The 22,098-nt window shown below is 42.3% G+C and overlaps 1 protein-coding gene across 1 annotated transcript in view; it reads right to left on the bottom strand.

Annotated features, from left to right (window-relative positions):
- The window catches only part of LOC146810798 (gamma-aminobutyric acid receptor subunit alpha-1), a 419,681-nt gene that overhangs the window by 76,240 nt on the left and 321,343 nt on the right, over nucleotides 1-22,098 (bottom strand). The window contains exon 7 of the mRNA XM_085617828.1: nucleotides 2,033-2,176. Coding sequence (XP_085473954.1) covers nucleotides 2,033-2,176 — 144 coding nt within the window. The remainder of the gene's footprint in view (nucleotides 1-2,032; nucleotides 2,177-22,098) is intronic.

Below are 22,098 nucleotides of genomic sequence, written 5' to 3'. Positions count from 1 at the left end.
GCTGTCAAATGTTATTTTTCGAGAGTCCCTTAGTGGTGTTTATTGAGCAGAGGCTGTTAGGCGGGAGTGTTCTGCCAGACTACGGAATGAGGGGACGGTGCTGTTTGACATGCTTAGCGCATAGGCAGCAAGTGTCTAGACGCTGTGCATCATTTCAATCCTCGCATCTCTCGTCTGCAAGCTCAAGTTTGTACTTCGTGCTGTTCTTGAATCGGGTTCCCTATCAAACAATGTCTCTCTGCAGATGGCGATTGCTTGTTTCTCCATGAGGTGACTTTTGTTTGAGGCTGAATACGCCCGCATTTTTCATCGGGCACATGCTTTGCTTAGTCGTATTGCTGCCAAGTTGATGGCACGTAGTTAGCTTGAAAATCGAAACAAACACAATGACATTGCACCGTAGGTTGTATTCCTGCACTGGCTCGCGTGCAGAGAGCCTGCCCTGCTATGAGTAGGCTGGATTCTGGCAGGTGGACGCGTATTGGAAACTCTACTACAACAGGGTTATTTTTTTCACATTTGAGTGAAGAACAAACTCCAATGAGGTTGGTGATCTGCAACCTAAAGCTTGTTGCAAAAAAAAGTTAACATGCTTTTGCTAGTTTGATTAAATGACGTGACCTGAGAATTAGAAAATGTGTCGCTCGTTAGTGAAATATTAAGGACTGTTTTGGGCCACTGGTGGACCTTTTTGGGACCTATGTTTGGAATAAGTTACATTTTCAACAAATCCAAGCCCGTGTTAATTCAAGCAATATTAAATTGCACGTTAAACTTTCAGAAGCATGCAAAAACAACAGAATGCTCAAGCAGCTTAGAGTCCGCAAGCCCCAAAGTACCAAAAGAAAGCAAAAAATAAAAATAAAAAATTCTTAAGTTATTTAATTTGGCGCCTGGTCTAGATTTTTGTTAAACTGAAGCAATAATATTTTATGTGGAATTTGCTCTCTAACCAACCAGCTCCATCCATTGAAGGAAGTACATTGCAAAGGTAAATTTTTTAATATTTAGTATTCTAACGCATGATATTAAAATAAGAACTAAGCACACTGGACTTGATATTGTGGCTTTGGTTGGCATATGTTCATGGTCAGAAATACATCTCTCTTCACCAATGGCGTATTTGCTGTAAAATTAAAATTCGAAGGACTGCTCTGAGAATTTTCAGCGTTTGATCGGGTGACATCTGGCCATGCTCTCACTATTCCTCTTCTACTGACTTTTCCCTCTTCTCCTTTCCCTATGTGTCCAAATGTTTCTTAGAATGTTGGGTCTGAGCCTACAGAGCAAGAGAAACAGAATGAGGGAGGAGAGAGGAGAATAACCAAGAGGTAAAGTAGAAGAATAAAAGAGGTACATTTGCGGATGAATTAGAGGTAGGTGAAATGGGGAGAGTGTAAGGTAAGTAGAGAAAGGTGAGATAGTCCCAAAGGAAAAATTCTGAGAGATAGAAACAGGAGAAGGTAGATAAAGAAAGAAAGATAGCCAAGGTTTTAATATGAGGTAAAGAAAAGAGTTAGGGAAAAGGCTCCTTAAAGAGAATAGGAAGACGGTTGGGGTATGCAATGGGGTGATTAGGGTGATAACGTCTATTAAAGGAATAAAATCCGAGAATTTCAAGATATCTGTGTGTGCATGTGTGTGTGTGTGTGTTCCCTCAGTCACAGTTTTCCTCCTTTTATATAACATTTTAGAAATTCATAAATTGCATATAACAAAACAGAATAAAATTAAAATTTAGTGCAGCGACAACCTCAGATAGAAGGCCAATATTACCATGTGGTGTTCTATGATTTCCAGGTTTAATTGTTTTATTCATCACAATTTCCATGTCATCCAAACATCTGGTTTTCCATCTATGTTCTTTCCCTGAGGCTTTACTTCCTTGATTCATCTTGACATCAAAGACCTTTTGGGATACATCTTAGCTCCTACTGTCTAGGGTTTACTCACAATTCAGAAATGTATCTAATCTTCCACATATTATCTGACCAGGTGCCACAAGAAAAAAAAAATCTACTTTTTTACAGACCTGTACTGGACTGAACGATTCCTGATGCAACTGTCTGTCCGAGAAGGTCGTATTGGTTCAAGCGCGAGCCATCTTCTGCCACCACCACTGACTGTGCAGGTTCTCTTGTCCACTCGTAAATGACCTCTGCCCGGGTGTATGCATCTAATTTTGAAAAATATGAACAGTGATAGTTTGTTTTAACTATAGGAACTATAGCCAACATTCTCAGTAGAAGCACACAATACACAGTCAGGAGAAGAAGAACAATATTCAGGTGAAAGTTCACTGAACTATAAGAGCAACATAAGGAACTGAAAAATACAATATGAGCCCCATTCACAAATTGACTTACATATAGTAAAGTTATGAGTGCGGAATCTATGCACTTGGGGTGGAATATCCGCTCCTCTACCCTCTCTGCAGAGCGCTGTGCAGAGTTTTCGCCCCGAGTGCAGAGATTTCGCCCCGAGTGCGGAGACTCGTAACTTTACAACATACAAGTCCCTTTGTGAACCGGGCCCTAAATGTGTATAATTAGCAATAGATCCACTTTCCTAAAGTGATCTATGAATGACAGTATTCTGCTGTTGCTTTGATATAAGAATCTTCAGTACCCAAACTGCCTGCATTCTGGCAGATATATGTGCCTAATGCAGAGCGATAACAGTGTGTTTCATGCAAGTCTGGGTGGAGTTCGCGGAGTTCCGCGTAAAGTAAAAATATATTCAATTATCAAGTCTGCCCTCAAAAAAGCATCCTTTACACCTCTTAAAGTGGGCTCCAGAGGATATATAATATCAGTTTTCAAGCCTGCAATATGCTGGTAATTGTATACGGAAAAGGGCAACATGACAACAGTTCTTTCAAAATAAGCAGGAATGTAGAATTTGGATAAACTAAATGTTTCCGAACTTTCAAGGTGATTTTCTATTATCTTAAGTGAGTCACAACTCATGCAGTTTCCAAACTGTGCCAATGACAGTGTATATGTTCTGGAATATGGATATATTGAACTATTTTTATTAATTGTAAATATTAAGGATCTAATATTTAGCAAGAGGTTTACGTGTTATTAAATTGTACAATATCTAAGTGGCAGGGCTGAAGGGGTGGTAGAGGGAAGACGGGAGAGGGCAGCCGATGAGACATTGGCTGAGGTCATAGTTAGTAGACTGCTGGCTTTGTGAGTCTTCAAGCAAACGGGTGCTAGAGCTATTCTGCATTTTACCCTACATGTGTTCCTCATTGTGTGAGACTTTTTGCTGACCATTACACCTTTTTCTGGTTGTCATTTAACTCACTTTGCCATTGCTTTTAGTGGTATTCTGCTGCCTTTCCTGCTATCATCAGCTCTGTCTCAAGTTAACATGTCTCTGATCCCTAATGTTATTAGTTGTTTTCCTAGATTGATTGATACACTTTTGTCACAGGATGTTTCTCTGCATTTTCTCATGCACTTCCTGTTGTCTCCTGTGTTGCCTGTTATTCTCGCCCATGGCCGTTTAGGATCACCTGCTTACTTACGCCCAGTAGGAGTTCTCTGTAACTGTCAGTCAGTGTTTGTTTTTTTAGAGTTTTATATAGTACAAACTCGACCCAAAGGTATAAGACCACTTTACATGAGCACCAGGTACAGAAGGACACATTAATGTTTTGGCACGGGGACATTAAGTGATTTGCTTAGAATCACAGGATGTAGACAACTCTACCCATTAGGGCACATCCTCTCTCTCTATTCTGCCCTCGGGGCTGTCTGCAGCAGGTCATCGGTCAGTGATTTACAGGGTCTCCTAACTAACCTTCTCCCACTGAACCTCATGCTCTTTCCACCTTCTAATGGGCAGTAGTACGCTCTGGAGTCAGTGCTGTAGTGGCCCTTGGGCCCACTCACATTCCCCTCTGTTCTTCATGGTCTGACTCTGAGGTTGACTGTCCCATGTCACTCAGCGGGTGCTGTGCAGATCCACAGAGCACCCTTACCAACTTCCCTCTAGTGTCTCTCTGTGCCATGAGGTTGGCTGTTACATCTCATTGGTCATTTAATGTTAATGAGGTCTCTGTAGATCCCATCGTCTTGGGTCCAGACTCAGTCCACTTTTCACTCTGATGTGGAAACCTAACACACATTGTACCCCGAGTTGTAGCACTACTTTGTCCTCTTGCGTGCTTCTGAATGCAGACCATTACTAGGTCTGTATTTCATCAGCACTATTCACTCTGTGCAGCATGGGGGCAAAGGCATGATTGCGAGGGGGATATCCTAACTATGATTATGATTATTATCAATATTGAAACAAAAATCACACTGTAGAAAAGAAAATATGAGTATGGGCATATATATTGGATCCTCACCACCATTTTCAGGTGTTGCCTGCACAACGCATTCACTGTGCTACAAGATATATTGTTTACAATTCCGTGGGCTTCCAACACTCCCACAGTATACCATTAGCTGTTTTCATTGTCACTCTCATTTGAAATCTTTTGATTGCTTAACTTCAGTAGGCTTTCCTTCTTTTCTTGTGTTAGATCTTACCTGGAGCATGGACCAAGTACATGTTCTTCTTTGTCTTTGCACTATTCTCTTCTCAAGCATGTCAGTATTACTGCTAGACATGCGATTCACTTTCCAACATTTAACATACGTATACTCCACATCACTTCACCCCACTCTATGCCACTCAACTCAACATCACTTTACTCTACTCTATGCCATTCCACACCACTCTACTGTACGTTAATCCACCCCACACAATGGCACTCTTCAACACTTCATTTCACTCTACAGCACTCCACTTTATGCTACTCCACTCTATGCCACTCTGCTCTACGGTACTCCATTCCACTCTTTGCCATTCTATTCTATGCCACTCTACTCTGCGCAACTCTACGCTATGTCACTCTATTCCATTCTATTTTATGCCACTCAGTGCCACTTCACTCTACGTCACTCCAACTTATTCCAAGCCACTCCACTCTATGCCACTCCACTCAACTCTACACACGTCCACTCTATGGCACTCCACTCTATGCCACTCTGCCCTGCACCACTCGACTCTACACCACTCTACTCTACTCTACACAACTCCACACCACTCTACTATATGACAATATATGATAGTCCGCTACATGCAATGCCACTCTCATCCACCCCACCCCATTCCTCTCCACTCTGGCCTACTCCACTCCACTCCTATTCACTTCACTTCAATCCATTTATTTATTTATAGTCTAGTGTCATATTACAAGCAAAAAGGAACATCCTCCGTTTTTGTAATGGAATATCCTGTCTGTCAAACTCTAAGTAAGGTCCTTAGTTTCTACTGCATTTGGTTACATTTTGCATATCAATTAAGTTTTTACATTTGATAAGCTTAAAGTGGCAGACACTTCGGTGCCTTTTTACATACAGTGATGCTCAATGCTAACATTGTGGTATTTCAACTGTGGGATTTCCATACTGTTAGACCTTGCATCCTTGTAGTGTGTTTCCCCTGTATTTTTGCCTTTGCCTTCTATGTTTTTACCATGTGATGGAGTTCGGTTTTGCTGGTCTAGGTGGTTTGGGCACTTTGCCACTGCTGTTCAGAGCCAAAGTGCAAGTGCTCCCTCTGTAAATTGTTGTCATTGATTAATGTGTCCATAATTGGATTATTTGGTTTACTGTTAAGCCCCTTCTACAGTGCACTGTGTATGCCAAGGGCCTGTAAACCAAATGCTGCTAGTGGGCTTAAAGCACTGATTGTGCCACCCACACAAGTAGCCTTGCAAAAGGGTCTCAGGCCTGCCACTGCAGTGTCTGTCTGCAGTCCGGTACTGCCATGTTGACCTGGCAAGTGCACCCACTTGCCAGCCCTAACCTTCCCTTTTCTTACAAGTGATTCACCTCTCAGGTAGGCCCAAGGAACCCCTGTGGACAGGGTACAGTGTATGTGAAAGGTAAGACATGTCCTGATGTGTGCTGCATATCCTTATAGTGAAATACTGCCAATGTTGGTTTTCACTATTGAAAGGCTATCTGTCCCATAGGATGGAATGGGAGTTGATTTATAACATCTTATAAATATAACGTTCCATTGGGACAAGATGGGAAGCTAACATTTGGTATGCCTGAACTCAGAATATAAAGATGCATCTTTTAGTGAGGATGATTCTCACATTCTGTGTTTGAAAATACCACTTTTAGAAAGTAGGTATTTTCTTGCTTAGCCATCCTGTGTGCCTCTGCTGGTTTATGTATTGATTGTCTGGCTTTGGAGTGACAGGGGCTGGGGGTGTGCATTCTGTTCTCAACAGCCACTTTTGGGGGTGTGGTGTGTCCTGCCTTTCCAGGGTGAGTCAGGGCTGGGCTGAATAGACCTGGGCGGCAGTCAGTGTAGAGGGAGGAGATTTTTTTCACACCTGAACTGCACCAGAGAGGACAGAACTGGTTGTGGCCGGGCAAAGAGCTTCTCTGCCACCGGAGAACAAAGGAATTTGTGCTATAAAAAGTGGGGCCCAGACCCCAGACTTTTAGATCACTTCTGGGATTCAAGAGGAACATTTGCCAAGGAGAAGAGCTGGAGAAACTGAACGAGAAGTACTGCCCCTTTGCTGTGTGCTTTCTTGGGTTGGCCTGCAGTGGCTGTTTCTGCCAAGGAAAGGACAAGGACTTTTCTGTGTATTGTGTCCCCTGCTTAAGGAAGATCTCCAAGGGCTCGAAGTAGAGCTTGCCTCCTGTTGTGAAGTCTCAGGAACACAAAGATTTCACCCCCACCTCCACTGAACTTCCTTGATGGGAGTTCTGACCTGCCAAGAGGTGCTGGTTGCTGTTCTGGGCCTCTGGAGGTTGTTCCTGCTGTTGGGAGCTGGAAAAGTAGCGCAACGACGAGAGACACAATACATCTGCACCTGTTTCCAAAGCATCGACAAAGAAACCGAAGCAGCGCTTGCCCGCGGTTGGAAAAATCACTGCGCGCATGATCTACGATGTCCGAGATCACCGCACCAATTCTGACATAGGGCCTGCTGTGTGGCTGCAAGAACCAACGCATTGTGGGACCGCGGCTGGAGAAACCAATGCAGCGCCGTTGCTGCCGCCGTATCGAGAACCGACTTATCCTCACGCCTCGCACAGGAGTGCCGAGTCTACAGCAACACTGGGGTCGCAGTGAAAAACCAACGCATCACCTCCCCACATAGTAAGAAACCGGTGCATCACCTTCCCTTCCGTATGAAACTGACGCATCATCTCTGCTGTATGGCAGTAAGGAACCGAGGCAACACCTCCCCTGGAGTAAGGAACCGACTCATCTATAGTTTGCTATGGACAGAACTGTTTCTACCTTTTGAAAGTCATATTTTGATTACTGTATTGTGGGTTTTTGTTGTTTGGTCCTGTTTGGTTTAGGTAAAGATCACGTATTTTTCTAAACTGGAGTGGTTTTCAATTGTAGTGTTTTCACTGTATTACTGTATGTGTGCACAAATGCATTACACACTGCATCTGAGATAAGCCTGTCTGCTCATGTCAATCTACCAAGGGGGGTGAACACGTTTTTTTTTTTAGAAATGTATCCCACTTACCCTGACTAGGAAGAAGGGTCCCTACTTGGACAAAGGTGCAAACCATTGCCAACTAGAGACCCCCATTCCTAACACTTACCATGCTGAATATTATTATATAACTAAATAAAAGCTTTTCTTCACAGCTTCACCGGTGACCTAGTTTCAACGTGTTAAAGTGTGTGCTTTCATTATCTTTTTTTCAGGCAGGAACTGTTACAAGACACTAAAATAGTACAAGGCTCTGGTCATTAGTAAGCACCCGCTTGGAACTGAAAAATCAATGTATTCAGTCATTTCATGTCTCAGTTGTATCATGGGCTTCAATGTATCCAGCCGGGTGAGGGATGAACAGTTCTCGTAAAAGGTGCAGGAAACCAGCAGGATGCTGCTTACTTACACAATAAAGAGGCACACTAAAGATCGCTCCCAGTGTGAATACATGAAAGGTACCCACATATGTATTGATGTGGGAACATGGTAAAAAGAATGCCACCAAAGGTGACAGATTAATTGGGACACAGTTATTCTTTGAAACATTTGGAATCACTATCATTGCACAATGTGCTGCTTTTCCTGTAAGAACACCCTTGCACCATTCTCAGGCCCTCCTTCGGGTCTAACTGAGTTAATTCTCCCAAAAATCAGAAAGTTGTCTATATCTGGAAAGTATTTCCAGGTTATGGGATGCTGCCAATCATATCAATAAGTTCCCATAAATGATATGAATTTCTATAATGGGAATCATTAACAATGGTGTCACACTGTATGTAGTCGGTATCCAGCGTTTCCTATGCACCACCACCGAGCATCTCAGAGTACTGTATCACTAACATAGCACTGTAGGAAGGTGGATATCTGACTATGGTTACCCCCAACTTTTTGCCTAGTGTCTAGCTGGTTTTTCGACTTAGTTGGCCTGAGATCCTGCCATTCAGGGTCTCAGGCTGTCTGCTCTCTCTTTAAAATGGACTCCATGTACCCTAGGTACATTACCAATTGGAACTGGTTCACCTTATTGGACCCTGTACAGTGTACCCTAGGTACCCAGGGCATAGGTGTATCCAAGGCCTACTAGGGGCTGCAGCATGTATTATGCCACCCCTGGCCTGGCCTCACTATTTGACACAACTGGCTGATTACTCAGCTGGGGTAAGTTGGTGTAATCACCTCTTACTTAGATATAGTATATATATATATATATATATATATATATATATATATATATATATATATATATATATATATATATATATATATATCTAACATATATGGACACATGGTAACCTATCAGCCACTCCTATGGCAGGCCTTAACAATCCTGGAGGCAGAGTGCTTGGTTTCATGTGAGATGGTGCTCTGGCATGAGCTGAGCCTGTCTGCAGCTTTCGGAACAACGTCCTTTAGCTGTTTCATGATATTGCCATACCATATACTCTTAAGTGCATTATGTACCTCGCGGTCAAATGCTAACTTTGGTTTGGCGTTATCAAAACATGTCGAGTAAGGTGTCATACGATTTGGAATACTACCCCCTCGCCAGTTCTGGCAACGGGGGTAGCATTCCACCCTTCTAGAGGGACACGACATGTACCCAACCTGAAACCCGGGTAAAGTTAGACAGAGCCTCAGAATCACAAAATGGATGATGCCACCACAGACACAAGTCTGCCCTCCTGCTGCTGGGAGTCATTCCAGCTTGGGAGGTGTGGACAAAGGGTTTCCTGTCAGGGGAGGTGCTTGCACCACCCCAGACAGGGTTTTGTGTAGTGGGTTCGGAAGGGCTGAATAGATTGAGACATGCCTGGGGCACACAAGGTGTCCCTGTGCATATGCCAGTTCAAACCGGAGCTGGCGCGAAACTGGACAAAGGAAAGGGGGTGTAACCACCCCTTCCTGGTCCCACCCAGAGGAGGGACCTAGCAGGTAATCCGGCCCCTAGATTTGGAATAAGAGTAGGAGCTGTGTCCCAAGACTTCAGATCATCCTGAAACTCGACTTTAATAAGACGAACTACTGGACTTCGACGTTCTGCTGCACAGAAGACTGAAGAGAATCTCCCTTGTGGCCAAGGCGTGACCACCCTGTGAATACAGGCACCATCCAGCAACTCAACGACTGCTTTGCCGCCGCCTCCCGCCGGAGACCGAGCCCAGAGCCCAACAAGACCCAGACTCCCAGACATCTCTGAGCCAGATCCACAGTCCCTGCAAAGAAGAGACCCGTGGAGGCACCGAGAGACGTGGGACCGGCCATCTTGAAACGTCCACAACAAGCTGACTGCGCAGCACCTGAGGCATCCTCAATGCTGTGCTTTGGGCCCTGAGAAGCCCCAACACCGAGCAGCATTTGCACCAAAGACCAGCCCTCCAGCATCCACGAGATTTGCGTGGGGCCCTTTTGCTTTTTGCCACTCGACGCCTCTTCCCGGTTACTGGCCCGTTGGCTAGGGGCCATCTTGGCGACGAAAACTACAAGTAACACTGATAGTCTGGTTGCTCCAGACTGGCCCTTGCTCCTGTGAAATGGAGCAGCCCCTCTGACCTTGCTGGTCAGAGCACCAAGCTTTCTTCGATTCCTGCGTGGCTTGCATTAGCCAAGGCCTGTTTGGTCTGATCAAGAAGCCGACACCACCATCAGCTAGAGCCTTCGTGAGACAGCTCGTGAGTGACTCCTGGACGTTGTCGACCTCTTCACTTCCACGTGGCTGCGGAGACAAGCTTCCCTTCTTCACCTGTTGGCAGCCGACATCGCCTGGTTCCTTCCTGGTTCCACGCCGGTCACTGGACAGTGACTTTGAACACTGTCCCCTCTGCTTACAGGTCGTCTACTCTTCAGATCCACCCTTGGATCCACATGAACTCTTCCTGCCTGGCCGCCTGCAGCATCTTCATCCTCAGGCTCCATAGACCTGCACGACGAAACCCGACGCACTTTGACCCCTATGCACCTGCTTCCTGTGGGTGAGGTAATGCTGGCACTCCGGTGCTCCTGGGTAGAGAAACATCTCTAGTGTCTAGGTTTCAAGTTGTTAGGTTCTGGTCCATCCGAAAGACTCCTTTTCCTTTAACTTTGTGACTTTTACGCACCCATTGAAATCAACAGGTGCACGCGTGTAACTTTTCACACTGCACATGCATCCTGTGGGCCTCCTGGTCACTAACTACAGTTAGCTCCTTGTCGTCCCAGCGATTCCCAAGGCCCTAGGCCTTCCTTCCTTGCTATTCGTGGTTCTTATACCACTATTTTAGTATATAGTTTAGCTGGCCACCAGGGCCCATCCATAATTGTGCAACTTTTGTATATATAATCACTGTCTTGTTTTAACGAATGTGCTTCTGTGCTCATAAAGAGTATAGGGGATACTTTTAGTAAATAAATACATATATATTTTGAATATATATCTGTGTGGTGTCCTTTCATTTGGTATTCAAGGAGGTTACATATGGTAAAACAGCTGGCTTCACATGCCCTCAAGAGTTTAGCCTGCAGACTGCACTGTCCACGCTACCACTAGGATAGCTGGTCTATCAAGGTTGACTTCAACCACCACCATAAGGGTTGTTTGGCATGGTACAAGGTGATCACTAGAATTAGTGAGCAGCATACACCAGGCCAACTTCTCACAAGCACTACTGGTTGTTCTGCAGGATCTCACAACTAGAATACATGCCTGTGCACCTCTGTCGCTGTAGACTCTGACAGACTGCTGCTTCTCAATTAAATGGAGCCTAAGTGAAAAGAAAGAGAGTGGAAACAGTGTCTGATAACTCACCTAGGCAGGTGCAGGATTCCCTCGACCAGCATCACATTGTGCAGCCCTTGCTATGATACATAGCTCGATGACAGAAGACCATGAGCTGGCTCTGGATGGAGCAATGCACCCCTGAAGCTTCAAGCTTCAGTCAGTGACTTGTTTGCACCGTGCAATTTGTGTACTTTTAAAATGTCTAGAAACAAAGGGAATTCCTCCTCTTTTATTTTATTGGTAAATAAACTAAAACAGTTGTGTCTCATTTAGTATTTCAGGACAGACTTTGAGATCCCTTCTGTAATATAATAACTTGCCCTGCAAGCAATCAAAGTGGTGTAACTAGATGCTGAAAACATATATATTTTGCTCTCAATTGTGCTTTGCGTGTTTCAGCACAGGAGTGCGTTTATTTCTCCTTTTTAAATGGATTGGATTGTCTATTCTTCTCAGTAGCACTACTAAATTGTGCTAGTGTAACACCTGGCATTTTTGGAAATCCACTTTTGTTTGTGAAATTCTATGCTGCCCTGGGTCGATCTTTGTGCGGGTGAGCAGCACATTGCAACTCCATATGCATCTTGTATACCTCTCGATGGTCAGAGGTTTTGAGTTAAGAAAGCAATTATATGTGCTAGTAGAAATGTCAATGTTTCTGTGGTGTCTTGTATTATACAGTCACCTGCGCATCATCTGTATTGAAGGGTGGAATGCCAGACGATCGTGTGTAGAATTAGAGCCTTGAGATTGACAGTTGTTTTCAGTTGATGGCTTAGGTGTTTATCAAAGTGCATAGGACTTACTTCTACCTGATGGTGTGTCTTCTTCAATCAGGACCACTTCGTTATACTGTGATGAGTTTTAGTGAATGATCACCACAAGATGGAAATGTCCAGAGACCTTTTTAGATGGGTTGCTCAGCTGTCCTGGATCTAATTTCCTTATCACGTTTATTTGGAAAACGGTGTTTCTCACTGTTATTTTCTTATGTAGGAAACAATTGCGAAGCATCCAGAGGGCTATGCCTTCATCGTTTGTGGAATGCATTTGTGTACCAGCAGTATTCACCTGTGCCATTGAAGGAGGGAGAGTCGGAGGTCTGAGTTGTATTACGTGTCCTATCTACTGCTGGGAGAATGCAGTATGGGTCTGTGGTGCCATCTTACGAGTTTGGCAAAGCCTTGGTGGAAAACACACACTCTGACTTTCGAAAAGAAGTAATGTGGTTAGGAGGCAACTGTTTGGGAAAGTCTAAAGCTCACGTTTCAGAATTAACACTGGCTGTTGAGACAACATCAAGTGATGTATGCAGCAGTTTGGAGAGCTTGGGCCCAACCTTAGTGGATAACTTAACGGCTATGTTTAGGTTTGTTTTCCTCATCCTCTTCGATGTTAATGTTTCTCCAGAAACAAGGTAAAGCAGTTGTGGCGTCTAGGAGTGCTATTCGACACCAAATTGTCATTTGAAGGTCATATTACCTCATCATGTTTCTTTATCCTCAAATGTTTTAAGGAAGATACTCTTTTTTATTCCTTCTCATCTGCAAAAAACAGTAGCCCCTCCACTTCTATCGTTTAAAATTGACTACTGTAACGCTCTGTTCACCAGCACACAAAAGCGCTTCATCAATAAACTCCAGATAGCACAAAATGCTGCAGCACGACTACTCACAGGGATTGCAAGATATGAATCCACCTCTAAAGCCCTGATGCCACTGCATTGGTTGCCAATTGTAAAACACATCCAATTTAAGGCCCTATGCATACCATTGAAATCTCTGCATGGTCTGCATGGCTATCACTACATCTTAAGCCCTACATTCTCGCTAAGATCCCCCACATCAGCTGCCAGTGGTAACCTTGTCATTCCCAGAGCTAGAACAGTGAGATGGGGGCGGCAGGATTTTTGACGCTATGACGGCGACCACTCTGGAATTCTATGCCACCTCCACTTAAGAAGTAAACCAATCTGTTTAGATTTAGAAAGGGCTTAAAAGTCTGCCTATTGAGATGCTGATCCTCTGCTAATTCCATACAGTCTTCTGTGTCTGAAGGTAGCACCTAGACACCTCTGGGTATGTGCCACGCTTTATACATTTTCATTTCATTTCATTTCATTATACTGCCTGTCTTGCATGGTGCCAGCACACCATTATTACGAAAGGACTTCAGATTGTTTTGGATAATGGTGACAGGCACACCTGTTTGAAGATTCTTTTGACTGATTGCACCAGTGACAGGCATACTTTAAGGGGATATTTAGCCTATTACCAATAACTGCCATGCTTCCAAATGGGTACTGTGTTCTAGGGATTATCAGCCTGTATCGTTGAACAGGAAGAGCTCTATTGTAGGGTTAGTGGCTTAATCAAGGTATTTGCACATAGCCCTATGTATAGTATTTCTATTCTTAGTTTCTCTTAGTTCCAGCAGTGACCTATTCTGATGGGTTTATATCAGTGTTAGTTATGTAAATTTAGTGTTTTTTCGTATCTCTTCAATGTATTTATTCTGGTTGCTTGGTAATTTTGCAGAATGTAAACAGCCCTGGTGTGTGTCCATAAGATAAAGCAAGTGTAAGAAGATGTTTGGGCACTATGCTAGGGTAGTGTGGCACAAATCTCAGTGCAGAGCAGAGAACGTCATTGTAGATGCATTGTCTATGATGCAAGGGTCAAGACAGAGTTAAGTATGAAGGAACAAAGAAACCTTAATCATTATGAGGCTTGTTTTCATCAACGTTACAGATATTACAATCCAAAAATTAGTACCATTATAGAATGGTACCATTTTGGCTTGAGGGAACAAGGTAAAGAGTAAACAGTAAAGGACTGTATTACTAGTCGAAGGAAGGAGGCAGCTATGTGTATGCATATTAAGAGCTGCAACAGATGAGGGAATACAAGATCAGTTTGGTCTCAAGTGTGTGAGTGATAAGATGATCAAAGAATGATGGCATATAGATTCATTAGATGAAGTTGTCATTATAGCAAAAAGGGTTGAGTACATGTTAAAGTGTGTCAGTGAATTTAGTAGTGAGAAGAACAAACATCATGCCAAATCTGAAAAGGTGGAAGCAGGTGTTTGGGAAGTAAAATGCAAGGATGACACGAGGGAAGCACTGAACAAGTTCTTCGATGAGGTTTATAAATGTCATAAGAATGATCACAGAGCCAATTCACAAAGTGCTCTTGATATCTATTGCAATGGTTATATAAGGAAAGGTTATTTTGGTAAATACTGTATAAACAAAGTGAAAAAAGAGAGAAAGAAGGAGGTAAAGGAGGTCTCTCAGGAATTCTTTTTATATCAGGAGCCAAAGTGATGATGATTCTACCAATGTGGTAAAAGTGGATCGTGTGGCATTCCTTATGAGGTTTACAACATGCACTCATTTGACTATAATCTAAACAGTGACATATGGTCAAGAGTTTGTTAATAACATTAAACTGAGTGCCATGAATGTTCGGCCTGGGGAGCATAGTGGTCAACCCATAAAGATGCTAGGCTTCCTTAATGCATGTATGGAGTTGGGCAGTAAATACAATGATGGTAAAAATCTGGGTTTAGAAAGTAGAGATGCTCCACACCTGAAAAGGCTGGGAGTTACCTTGAATCCCAATGCCAGTCCCCAGGCACAGGCACAATAGATAGAATCCCTGTCGGTTGACTCTGAGAAGGCGTATCAGCAATTGTCTGTTGATAAATTACGATGCCTCACAAGCATCACTTAAGGATCAAGCAAGGGGCTGTACCCGGGACAGCTATGTTTAGCAGAGTACCATCCAGGATTCAAGATAAATTTGCCATTGAACTACAGAAATGTATGTACTTCAGAGTGACTGAAGCACTTGAAGCCACTGAAGGATTGGCCCCTTTAGCTGTCACCACATTTGTTTATGTGTGCATCTTAGAGCTCTTAACAGAGAGTTATTGTGAATAGGCATCCCCTACCTAACATTGATAAGTTAATATTAATTTAGGCAGAGGCAAAACATTTAACCACACTTGACCTGACTGTGGCATATCACCAGTTAGAGTTGGATTTTTGCTAAAAAGAACTCACTTCTTTCATTGCACCCATGGTGGCTTAGAAGTTTAAGAGGATGCCTTTTGGACTTGTTTCTGCAGCTCCAGTATTACAATGTGTAATGGCCAAGGTGTTGAACTGAGTTTGTGGTGTAACATGCAATGTCTTAAACCTTTGCAGCATCATGGAAGAACAAGATGGCTGAGTGTGTACAGTTTTGAAAAGACTTATCGAGGTGTGCTTGACTCTCGGGGAAGATAAGCTTAAGTTTGGAGTGTTGTGAGGCACGTTACCTGGGACATAATATCTCACAGAAAGGGGCAAATGTGAATGTTAAAGGATTGGCGTATGTAGCAGCAGAGCTGAAAGAGCCTTGCTCTCAGGAGGAGTTAGTATCTTTCTTGGGCATGATTGAATATTATGGAAAATTCATAAAGAATTATGCTGACAGAACGGCGCTGTTAAGAGCTCTTCTGGGAAAAAATGTGGAATGTAATTGGGACCAGGCATGACAAGAGGAATTTGAGTAGTTGAAGACTGAATTAAAAGATGCACCATGTTTACAGGCTTTTGTTCCAGTTGAAGAGACCACTATTGTCACTGATGCCAACTCTAAAGGATTAGGAGTGGTCTTATTACAGAACAGACATGGAGTTGAATGTTTGATTGCATGTGCCTCCAAGGGTTTGTAAGGTTCAGAGATTAACTACTCCGTAACTGAAAAAGATTAATTGGCAATATGTTGAGCCGTAAAATAATTTAAAAATCTTGTTTGAAAAACTATTTTTAAGGTTTGCTCAGATCATAAGTCTTTAAATGTGTTTATTTATGAAAAAGGGTCTTGATTCCATTTCATAAAGGATAAGGAGATGGGCCATTGCTTTACTGGAAAATTGTTTTAAAGTGGGGTATAATCCTGGTGTCTTAAATATATCAGCAGATTGTTTATGTCATTATTTAATAGTTTTGGCAGTGATGAGATTCAAGAAGATTTCTTGGAAGAAGACAAGGAGTTATAGCTGAAGATGTGTGGAAAAAAGAGTTGGCAAAAGATTAGGTTCTCTTGAAAGTGATAAGAGCTTCTCAATCTTATTAGGTTGGATTGTTGACCCAATCATGATCTACGATAAAAGGTGAGTTGTCCCTTGACAGAGGTATGCTGTTAAGGAGTACAAGGTTGCTTCCCCCTGTAAGTTTGAGAGGTAGGTTGGTGGCATAGGCTTACTTAGGTCACATGGTTATAGTCAAGACCAAGGCGAGATTAGGAGCTTGTAATTGTGGCCGGGGGGGGGGCGGGGGGGGGGGCATTGGTGTGGAAAGGTTTGTCAGAGAATGCTTAGAATGTATAAATAGTTTGTGGTTTGTAGGGTACTTCCTGATCATCCATGGTATGAGGTTGACATTCACATAATTGGTCCTATTGGGGGTGAACATAGACACCTTATCTCATTGTATTGCTTGACCTGTATGGGTAGAGGTTTCATGTGTAACAGACAATACATCCTCATGAATTACTAAATTTCTGGAGGATATTTTTAAGAGGGACAGTTTTCCAAGGTCCAGTCTCTTGGATAACGGTCCATTTAAGAGGAAATTCTGATGCCTCTGATGCTGTCTCCAAAAGAGCAAACTTGCATACTAAGGTTTGTGTGACAGAGAACAGAATTAGTACAGTACATAAACACCCCCAATACCTTGATGAATATGTTAGTAGATAGTTGTATTAGTTCTCTTTTGATTTTCCTATTTGTGCAATGTAAATATTGTCATCTATCTCCACTGTGAATTGTTTCTATAATGTTGTTTGCTGTTTTGTAAAGGGTGATGAGTGAGGTGTCATATATTATACAGTCACTTTGCATCAATAGACTGACATCCATCACCATCTGTAAATTACATGTTTCCACAGAACCACACTTCAGCAACAAAGAGGGAATTTTGAACAGAACATGTTTAGCCAGAAAAGCCATAAAACACACATTACTCTGTCTATAGGTTTGCTGACAAAACTGTTATTACTTGGATCAGGCTACATCTTAAGGATGTTGACTATAAAACAGAATCACTTTCTTGTGTATTGGATGTTGGGGGAAAAATAAATCGCTATAAGCACAAGCATGCAAAATATGGGCAATCATGCAGAACTGTATCATCTTGTGTGGAACACAAATGAACTATGATGATAAATCTAACATGCATGCCCCGACTGTACAATCACACTTCCTATGCTCCTACAGGCATGTTCACTCATAGCACCCTTGGCCATAAAACTCCAACCAGCTTGAAAGGTGCAGCTGGTGGGCTGGGATTTTGTGAAAACAGTGGAGGGAAGTGTTTGCTTTTGCCGTTGATAGGGTTGTCAGGTAGAGGAAACTTCACTTACACCAGGGGGTCTCTAACAACTTCTACAATAAGAGCAACTTATGATAAATAAAAATCATCCCAAGCTACTAGTAAAATAAATGTTGTAACACTGACAACATCAGACAAGATTACATTAATGGACACAATTAGCAAGCTTACTAGCAGTGATCACCTCAGTTCCTAACGCATGGTTGAAAGCAGTAATGTATACAAGTCTGTGTTGATATGGAATGCCTCTTGGTGAGTAATGCATAGCAACCATAGCTGCAATGTCCCTGACCCAAAGGTAAAAATATTAATAAGTCTCCCAAGCCCCATGATTTATCACCAATATAATAGTTTTAAATATATTTTGAAAATCCAGTCATTTTTCTTCAAACACCAGCTAATCTGTTTCTCAAAATAAACACATTATTGTCTTACATTTTGGTATACATATATAAATTCAACCAACTAATACCTTCTTATTTAGTAGACTGGGCTGCACGCAGGAGAGCTACATAGAGGTAGCTGGCGAGCTACCAGTAGCTCATGGGCTACTCATTGGTGAACCTGACTTAATTACATAAACAGTTGAGGATACTACAAAGATACCGGAGACTGAGGTAAGGTAAACAAACAACAACCTCTGACACAGATGAGTGTGTGTATTTTATATTTACTGAATTTGTTTATCTTTTCTTAATGACTTCTAAGGATATAATTACCATTTGCAATATTTTTCTCTATATGTTTTTCTCCCCACAGAGCACTAGCATATTACAGAAAACACATACATTCATCATTACACTAATATGAAAGACCGACTAAAACAACACAAAATAGTATGCATAGTTGTGAAGGCTAAAGACCCTCAACCTTGCACATTCCTATTTCAACAATTGTAGCTCTCCTAGTTTAAAGAGAGGAAGTGTCAACACTTTTTACCAGAAGGGAAGAAGGAAACTAGAGATGCTACAGCCAGGGACTCTGAAGTCATATTGGTCTATTGCCAGCATAAAGATGGGTCTAGTCCCTTGCTTTGTGCTCTGCCCACTTTCCCAAGCAAATGCCCAAGTGATCAGGCCTATCAACTCACACCTTGCATGGTACGATCATGACAATGTTTCCACCTATGGACCATTCCCTTCACCAGCCAGTAATTAGAGAAGGGGACAGCCTTCTCATTCTTCATTACCTGCTCCACAATGTCCCAACAAAAGACATCCAGGAGCAGAAGTTGGTCCTCTAAAGGCAGAAGAGTAGTTTTACACGATGCCTAGCAAAACCAGGCAAAATTGAAGGCATTTCCTCTAACTCCTGTAGGCTAACTCTTTCTGATTTTCCCAACTATGTGAGAAAAATAAAACATGTGCCTTTCCATACAGTAGACCACCATGGCTCCACCTAATGTGAACCTCTAGAACCACAATAGGATAAACAGTTCTATGTTTTCTATAACCAGCACCAGATACATTATAACTCCGTATTCTCTCACCAACGTGTATATCAAAAAATATACGAAAGCCATGTGTGCCCAACACTCTCAAAATCACGTATTCATCTAACTAAGCAGCCACCCTCAGTTTGACGGTGTACTATGAACTAAAATGGGGGTATATGGGCAGCAGGATCATTTAGCATACGCATTCATACACTGAAGAATTCATTATTCAGTCCTGCCCTAGCTAGCCACCATCAAGGACGTTGTCTTCAGATCACCTTGGCTTCAACCAGTAGGAATCCCCAAACCCTAATGGTTGCACCACACAGCTATACAGGAGGTTAAGGTGGGGAGAAAGGAGATTGATTTTTAATGAACAAATCATATCAATTTAGAATGAAACAAGCACATGCAGAAATGTCTTTCCTTATTCTTTTTGTCATGCTTAGTGTTTTAGCAGACCACATTACTGTATTTTGACCTATTCAGTGATGGTTCTAGCAACCTTGTTTTGAATTTTATCTTGTTCCACTTTGAGCCATGCACTTTCATGTTAAAGCCTTTACTGCTTGATACAGTTGACTTTGCTTTTCTCCCACAGGACACTCAACTCTCAAAGGAGAGTTTGGGAACAAGTCTATTCATGTATTTGCCTGTGTCTGCCTGTGCTGGTGTCTGTACATGTATATTTCTCTGTGCATATTGGCATGTCTGTGTTTACCTGCCCATGTGAATGAAAGCCAGTGTATTATATGTTACGTGTGCAGATTAATATAAATATTAATGCGTTAGACTATTATCAAATAACATACTTAGATCAAATTATCAATAATGTTCAGACACCCGTTTGGTATTCGCTCACGCTTTTACAGGATCATCAGCAAGACTGAGTTAAAAGTAAAAGGTAAGTGCAGGATTTGAGTAGGATTTCAACACCTGCTTTAATGCAGATCAGCCTGTTTTACTGAATGCAGAACAGTCTGCTTTACTTAATGCAGATCAGCCTGCTTTACTTAACGCAGAACAGTCTGCTTTACTTAATGCAGAACAGTCTGCTTTACTTAATGCAGAACAGTCTGCTTTACTTTGACGATTTAAATTGATTATTTAAATTGATAACTGTGTCAGTTCTAGGGTAAGTATTTTCATACAAAAAATTGACTTTCTTTTTACAAACTGGTCTCGGATTTATTCTTGAGTGTGTGTGTCATTTATTGCCTCTGTGAGTACAACAAATGCTTAGCACTAACCTCTGATAAGCCTAACTGCTTGCCCACACTACCACAAAAATAATTATCTGCTTTTACCTCTGTGTACCACTTGGGAATTCTCTGGACTCTCTGCACGGTGTACTTCTTTTTTGTACACTACATAGAGAGCCAGCTTCCTACAACACACATTAGCATTTAGTCAAAGAGAGGAATTATTGGACTATCCTGATTTCTAGAGCATGTTGACTATCTTCCAGTTACTGTGGTACAAATATTTACAAATCCAACCCATGTTTTCCAGAAAACATAGCACTGGGGGGAAAAATATCTCTAGACAGCTGAATTGATTACTTCTCTTTGTCCAGGTGTGCTCCGATAACGGAAGCCGCTTACAGCATTATAGCAGCCGACGACTAATGCAGGCATCATGATACCATGCGGCTGACTGACTACAAATCTATTTCATGAAAGCAAGTTGTTTTAGGGCTCCTTGATACCCTTTTGCACCTTTTAAAGAGGTTCGGATACTTTGCAGATTCTTTTTTCATTTATTACTATTTTTTACCAAATACAAAAAGTACACATAATAGATATGGCTTTATTGGAATCAAGGATATGAGAGCATTTTCCATACAAATCAAGTAATGGGCGTAAAATGTAGTTAAAGAAAGCTGCCTCCTGTTCATATATCTGCTTTGAATCATTGTATTGCCTTTTGGAAAGATAGCAACATAACAGAGAGAAAAATAAACAAATGTACTGATAGTGGCATAATAACCTTCTATCGTGAAAGTGTGGCATGTTCATAAATAGGTGAATAGTTTGTTCATGGTACTTTTTCCATTTGGGTTTTACTTATATCTCTACTAGCTGCAGAGTGCTAACCAATTTCGGGCATGTCAATGCTCTATCAGCTTTGGTAAAGAACTGCGGCAGCGGGTCCCACGCCTTTGCGAATATGTGGTCTTCGCCGTGAAGTGCTGAGGTCATCTTGTCAATGCCCAGTGTCTGCCAGAGCCTATAATATCAATCCTTTATGAAGGGAGCAACAGAGAAGAGAGCGGGATGAGGTGGGATTGGTGGCCCAATACCAAGAGGGGGAAGGCTCATGTGGTGGGGACCACGAGGCTCGAGGAGGAAGCCCGCCTCAGCTAAAACATTTTGGAGAAATATGGAGCAGGGCACCTCACAGCATCGGCCGAAGGTGCGGAATGTGTTTTTTTGAGGACCTGTCATGTCTACTCCACTTGGAGAAAACTTTGAGATTGCCCTATTAACATTTTGCATTTTGCATACTCACAGTGCAACTCTTGACATTTTCAGAATATTATCTTTATTATGACGCAACAGTTGCTAAGAACAATAGGCCGAGTATGTCTTCCATATTTATTTATGAACATGTATTTAAACAGTGCAATCGCAAAAGAAATTACCTAGATAGAGAAAGGCACGGGGAAGCATCTTTTTACTGAAAGAGCAGTGGTTATATATGCAGGACACTTCAAAAGGTGTGGGTGGAGTTTCAAACTGTTTGTAGCAGCATCTGAGGAAGGCTAATCTTGCTGAAATGCATAATGCTGTTTGGTCTGAATAAATGGTTCCCGATTGGTTTCCTCGAGTGGCCTCTTTCCTTTCCAACCGGAGGGGTGTTTCGTTGTGATTCAATTGGTGCACCAGCCAGAGGTGTACAAGAGGCCCCGCTCTACTAAGTGGCAGGAGAGATGCTGGCACCAGCTTTGCAGCTTTTTTCTTTCCTCCGAG

Source organism: Triturus cristatus, chromosome 7 (genome assembly GCF_964204655.1).
Source record: "Triturus cristatus chromosome 7, aTriCri1.1, whole genome shotgun sequence".
NCBI classification, from domain to species: domain Eukaryota; kingdom Metazoa; phylum Chordata; class Amphibia; order Caudata; family Salamandridae; genus Triturus; species Triturus cristatus.
The sequence above is the reverse complement of the archived record's forward strand: the minus strand, read 5'-3'. Positions and strand labels throughout refer to the sequence as shown.